The 6,967-nt window shown below is 34.6% G+C and overlaps 1 protein-coding gene across 1 annotated transcript; it reads right to left on the bottom strand.

The window, feature by feature from the left end:
- Positions 1–1,337: 1,337 nt before the first annotated feature.
- On the bottom strand, positions 1,338–6,606 carry LOC116005880. The gene is made up of 8 exons (XM_031246115.1): positions 6,300–6,606; positions 5,215–5,438; positions 4,961–5,031; positions 4,210–4,431; positions 3,540–3,666; positions 3,114–3,442; positions 2,033–2,177; positions 1,338–1,604 (listed from the first exon to the last, which is right to left on the bottom strand). The coding sequence occupies exons 1-8, from the start codon at positions 6,586–6,588 to the stop codon at positions 1,338–1,340; spliced, it is 1,674 nt and encodes a 557-aa protein (XP_031101975.1). The 5' UTR covers positions 6,589–6,606.
- Positions 6,607–6,967: the final 361 nt, after the last annotated feature.

Here is a 6,967-nt window from a genome sequence, read left to right as displayed (position 1 = left end):
GAAATTGAAGCAGGAAACTATCCCGTAATATCTCTAGATTATATCACAGTTGTTTACTTTAAAGATAAATCATGTTATTGTTTACTTTAAAGATAAATCATGTTTCTTTATTAAGATGATTTAAAATGTATTAACTTTTACTACCTTATATATTTTATTGATTAAATAAATAAAAAATTTCTCTATCCACAAGAACTCATTCAATAATAATAGTTGAACCAAAAGTATATCGAGTAGAACAACTAAAGGACGGATATGCTTTTATGATAATAATAATATACAAATGGTAAGTAGATCATTATCTTACGTAGCTACATTTAAAAATCATTATTAAAAATGCCAATGTAAGACAATAGAACATAACAATGCTGCAATCAATCTTGCAAATTCAGAAAATGAAGAAATTTAAAAAATAGCCACGGTTGCAACATTCATTAATCTTGTATGTAAAATACTTAATCTGCATCCTTTAAATATATTAAAACTAATATAAATTTACAATTCATTTCATTTTCTAGACTCAATCTTTTTGGGTTAAAGGCAAAATCAGCATCAACATTGACAACAAAAACACTTAGTATTAGAACTACCTACAGAGTCATTGTTGTACTATCAAGTAAACATGTTATGGAACTAGAACAAGATGTACTATTCATGAACATTCTACAAATATAATTAATATTAATATTTTGTTCAATAGTTTCACACAATAATCTACGACGCAAATTTCACAACACATGAAACATAGGAAAAAATTACTACTGCCAAATACCAAGATGCGCTTGCAAAATAATAATAAAGAGTTCATAGTACAACTTAGATCTGAGTCATATACACAACAAGGCAAATCTAAAACTTCATACACTATAATCTCATTGCATGATGTTGCCCTCTATACATACCACCACCAGTAACCCAATTGCATATAACACACTACAAATAAAAAGGAGATGACAAGTACTTAAGATGAAAACAATGACAATACTACCCAAAAGAAAATTAAGAAGACTTAGAGAAATTCAAACCAAAAGTAGTATTTATTTAGATTATCGTTTTTAGACTAACATTATTACAAAATTGCAAACATTTATTTTAGTGACAACTATATTCAATCTCTCATATGTTATCTTGCATTTATATACTTTTAATTACTGAGTTAAAAAACAAAAATTCAACATTCAATTATCTATACATGAACATCCGATCTCCGGCCTATATAATTTTGCATTGATATACTTTAAAATACTTATTTAAAAATAATCACTAGACATTATCTCATTCACGCAATGCGCGTGAAAAACTAGTATAATATATATATCAGTCTTTTATTTATGTAGCTAGAGCTTTCCTTCAATTTTCTTTTTTGATGCTCCTAAATTCTCAATTTTCTGGATAGAATATTTGAGCTCCTTTTGAATGTTCGACCTTGAAGGAGACAACACAATGTCCTTCCACACCGATCCTTTTTGATAAGCTGGATTAGGATGCTTGTAAAGATCATATATGGACTCTGCATCCTCGTTTAACCTCCCCACAACCTTCAACACATCTATCTCGTCCGGATCCACCAATAGTGTCCTGTCCTTGTCCTTCCATCCTATCAGCTGCAATTTTTTACCATACATACAACAAAAATAAATCATTTCTATATATAGCTCACAACGAATGCACAATTTTATTATTATTTTTATATATATTGTCATCACATTTTTGAGAGGTAGGGTGTTGAACTTGACTTTTTACTAGTTCTGCCCAACAATTCTTCTAGCCACAAATTGTTAGAGTTATTAGCCCTTTACTGGCCACTACCCAATAATTCCTTTCCTAAAACCTGCTAGTTACAACTGTAAAGTTTTTGAATTCGTGATGCCAAAAGCTATAGTTCACAATGTAGACGTAATTTTATCTCTTTATGTACTGTCATCATTTTTCGGGGACAGAGTGTTGGACTTAGCCATTCACCGGCCTTTACTCAATAATCTCCTAACCACCAATTGCTAGACTTAATCCTTTATGCCATTATGGTGTGTACCTTAGTAGGGCCTTCAAGATCATTTGTGCTGTACAATCTTGCAACATCTACTAGGTTGCAGTATGTTGTGAATGCATTGGCAAATCTCTTGTGGGATTTCAGCTGTGAATTCACCCTCACTGCTCTTCTACACATGATAGCTCTCCTGTCCATTCCAAAACAAATAAATGTATAAATAAATTAAAGTTCTTTCATAATATAATGTTTCTTTAATTGATCCTATCCACACACTAATCAAACATAATTATTATACAACTGCTTTTGATGAAAGCCATGTAAAGAAAACATCCTATCAGCAAAGCATGCATTAGAAATCCTAAGATATAATATCATCTCACTTTATATCCTAGTCCTACTACTGTTAATTTATAGACATGCATTTCATATCATTCTTCCTATTTGGATGACCAAGAAAACCTATAGTCACTATTCGAAAGTGTGCACTAAGTAAACCTTGTCTTATGATCCTAACCTGCAAAGAGTCACAAAAAGATAAATCAGTCTAAATTATTCATAATTGACCGGCTCAAACCAAGAAAGTCAATAATAAGCCGTTCTTATTGAAAGTCAAACTTGAAACCTTGTGGTTTTCTAGAGCACTACCCTAGAGTTTGCAATAGGTAAATCTCATCTTGTAATCTTAGTGGGCAAAGGACCACAATGAGATAAATCAACATAGGTTGCCTACAGTTTACTGATTCAATCCAAGATCAATAAGTTGCTCCCACGAGGAGTCAAACTTGAAACATTGTTGTTATGTAGAGCACTACCTGAGACTGTGCACTAAGTAAATTAAACCCTACCTTGTGATTTGATCTAACCAACAAATGGACTACAAAATAGTAAACCGGCCCATTTTAGATTAGCCGTATAACCGGTTCAAAGTTCAAACCAAGAAGCTAAGGTCAGAAGATAAGATTACCTCTTATTTTTTCATATATACTTTGATTTATAAGAAAATTTATTGAGAAGATGTGGTTTGGGTGTCCATTAATTTATGATGGAACAACTAGAAAAGTATAGTAGGTTTGGGTGTCCATTAATTTATGATGGAACAACTAGAAAAGTATAGTAGGGGTACCTTATGCCTCTAATGACGGCTAAATAAGCATCGCAAACAACTCCAACTAGCTCTATTCTGTAAGGCCTTCTCTTCCTACTCCCATCAATCAGATATAGATCTTCTTCTTCATTATCAATCTGCCAATAGTTCTCTGTCACACTTCCATCTGCCTCAACTTTGTAGCCGTGCCCCATCCTGTAACGCCGCCGGTGCACATTTCTAGCCATTGTGATTGTTTGCACCACAAATGGAATCCACGAGAGAGTGCCATCCATGATCACATCTCGCCCTTCGTTTAGCGCTGTCACTAGTAGAGACGAAGCTGCATCCGTAGATGATTGATGCACCTGATGATCATCGAAAAATACGATAATTTAGACACTTAAACGTACGAATCGAATGAATAGATATAGATATAGATATAGATATCGAGCTGTGTGTTACCAATTCAGCAGTTTGGAGCATGTCATGATGGCCCCTAGAACTCAAGGCTTTATAGATGACATCTGATTCTTTGAAGGCATCTGCCTCTATCACAACTGCATTTCCTCCTGCTTCAACCCAGAATGGCCTATAACCAAAACCAAAACCAATTACATGGCACAACATACATAAAACAAAATAACCTGAGGAGTCAATTAGACTCCCAAACTTTTAAACGTTACAATTAAGTATATAAAAATGTCATTTTAGTGCATCGAAACTAAAAAATCGATTAGTGACCAGGCATTTAGGGTTTAGAACGGACTACTTCCAAGAAAAAAATAAAACTACCAAACGGTCATTGACCGCCTTCTTTGAAGAAGGCAACCCACTAGTCGCCTTTTAACATCGGAGAAGGGCAACTGACGGTGATTGTTCGTAGATTGTAGATCACCGATATGATTATTTTCTTGGAAGTAGTTTGAACATCATTGAAACTCTAATCACATGTTATTACAAGTTACTATCTGATTTTTTAACTTTAATACACTAAAATAACATGTTGATGTGTATAATTGTAACTTTTAAAAGTCTGAGACCTAATTAACACTTTTGATATAAAATTTGGAGGTATATATTTCACCTTTTCCCATATATATATAACATTACTGTTTAATGTGATCTTACATACTCTTTGAGGATGTCTTTGAGAACAGTGCTTTTACCAGCTCCCATGCCACCACCCATGAAAAGGAGGACAGGGCTTCTGTCTTTGTGAGCCATGGGAACCATCACATCCGTACACGTGGAATCATCTGCAGACACAAGTCCTATGGCTTTCATCTCCTCCACTAAGGTGTGGAACACCCTTGCAACCTTCAGATTCTTGGTCACCCTCTCAAACCTTTGCTCCCTTTATATATACATATATATGTTGAAAAAAAAAGGACTTAATTGCATATCACAAACTCATAAAATTATCAGCAGTACAAAATAATGTTGCTTCTTGGGCTACAACTTCAGACATGTTTCTCTTAAAAAGAGTCTCGCACTTATAACACTAGAGTATAAGGTTCAAGACATTTTTTTTTAGTGACAGAGAAAACTGAGGGTGTGTACAGGGTTAACCTTACAGTTGTTACTTGATGGTGTACACTTAGTAAATCCCGTCTTGTGACCCTAGCCGTTAAATAATTACAAGGAGATAAACTAACTTAGGTTGTCTCTAATTGACCGATTTAAACCAATAAGGCCAATAGGTAGCTCTCGCTGGAGTCCAACTTATAACCTTGTGGTTATAAGTTAACCAATCAACTTGGCTAGAATTATTGTCTCCGGGCATTAAAAGTTTTGTACAATGTACTACATGTAAGAAGAATAATTAAACAAAGATGTATGATTGGTTAATGACATAATAACTTGATGATCCATATTCAAACTACCTAGTTGCTTCCATGACAATGTTTTTCAGCTTCTTTTTTGCCTCAGAAGCTTGATCTGCACTGACCAATACCTGCAAACAATTTACACCTTAATTAGAAAAAGTATTAGTTATCCAAATAGACACATTAAAAGAGACACAATTATTGTATTTTTATTTATAAAGTTCAAACTCAACAAATGCTCAGGACCGGGTCTGATACTAGCTAAAGATATTAAACCGGGATCCTTCAAAGATTGTTGGAGGGATATATACCTGAGTAATCATATTGGACGCTTGGCTCCAATGGAATGCAAAGTAACTAAGAATCAACCTCTCCAACTCTTCCACTAGCTTTATAAACAGGGAATCAGCTCCGGGTTCATTAGCAAAGAAATTGTATATTTCTTCCTCACACCCTCCTGATTTTATTATATAATCTGCAGCCAATTTGCATAAGGTTGGACACTCTTTCTTGTCACCAAATCCCATCTGCCGAGCTGCAGCCGCATTCCACCCAAAACGTACATAAATCAGCAATACGTCACAAATTGCTGGAAAACTCGTTATTTTCGACCACCAAAAAGAGTTAATTCCGAACTCAATTATCCGATTACCTCTCATTTTCAATTTTAGTCATTAACTTTTAAAACTACCAAATTTAGTCGTTAAGTATTGAATTCTTCCTAGTTTTAATTTACCATTAGCTTTTCACTTTGTGAATCATTAAGGGTAAAATTAGAAAGTCAAGATCATTGTGCCAATTATTTCTCTCACACATGGGAAACAAAACCCTAATTTCCTCATTCTAGGAGCCCTATTTTTTTTTGAGTACTGGTAACTCTGTTAGCATGCAATATATGTTCATAGCTACTTTTTCAACTTACTGAAGCACAAAGAGTCAATACTGTCTCCATTAAGACTCGAACTCACAACCTCCCATATGGAAGAACAGTGTTGCTAAACCACAAGGTCATTAGTTAGGAGCTCTATTGTTAGGGAAAGTTCCCCATGGATTAAAATTGAAAAGGGTTCAACACTAAAAGTCAGCTTAAAATAAAAAATGAGGACTAAATTTGGAATTAATTCACCAAAAAGTAATTAAAAACCTAGTCGAAAATGTATGGCCTTTTCGACCACCTTGAGGATTCGATAAATCTCTCTTAGTGATTGAAATTATTGAGTTTTAGTGAAAAAATGTCATTTCTAATCATGAGGATCTGAAAAATCTTTTGTGACAGATCAAAAACAGGTTATTAGTGACGATAATCATATATTTTAAGGTGCCGTGCCGGCATCTTAAATAACTTTTGTGACGGAAATAGTGACGAATTACATATGTGTGATTGTATAATAATTACCTACATAATGAGGGAACCTTTCAAGCTTGAGGATCTGGCCGGATCCCGGCAGCTGTTTTATTGTGGGCATGATTTTCTGGTCTCTGATTTTCCTGAGGCGGTAATGCATGGCGGCGGCAATGAATAATCCGATGGAAGAGGCTAAAAGGATGTGTGTATATGTGGGCTTTGAGGAGGATAATGAATATCCCTGCAGGTATCTAATGAACAACTGCCATGAAGGAGATGGAGCAGGACAGGTACCCACCACGGAGGGATCTGAGGAATATGAAACCATGTTATTTCCCATGCTGCTGATGATGATGATCACGCATTATTATTATGAAAGAACAGATCGATAGATCTTGAAGATTGTTGTAACTTAGGTTGATTGCATGTTAATTGACAGAGTTGTTTTAATTTGGGAGAAACAAACTCTTCCCATGCACTTCATCTATTTGTCATCATCGTCTCATAATCACCGTTGATATTATGTACTTATATTGAAGATCATGAGTATCCATCCCCACCCCACATGCAGGGGTGTTACTCGTGTTCGTGTTCGATAAGCGTTTGTTTGTTAAGGTAGACGAATAAATAATTGAACAAATTTTAGAGCTCGTTTAATAAACAAACAGAGTCTAGATATTTGTATGATCGTGAATGCGTTCGTTTAATATTCATGAACA

The sequence above is a fragment of the Ipomoea triloba genome, chromosome 15 (assembly GCF_003576645.1).
Source record: "Ipomoea triloba cultivar NCNSP0323 chromosome 15, ASM357664v1".
Classification (NCBI taxonomy): domain Eukaryota; kingdom Viridiplantae; phylum Streptophyta; class Magnoliopsida; order Solanales; family Convolvulaceae; genus Ipomoea; species Ipomoea triloba.
This window is presented reverse-complemented; position numbering and strand designations above follow the sequence as displayed.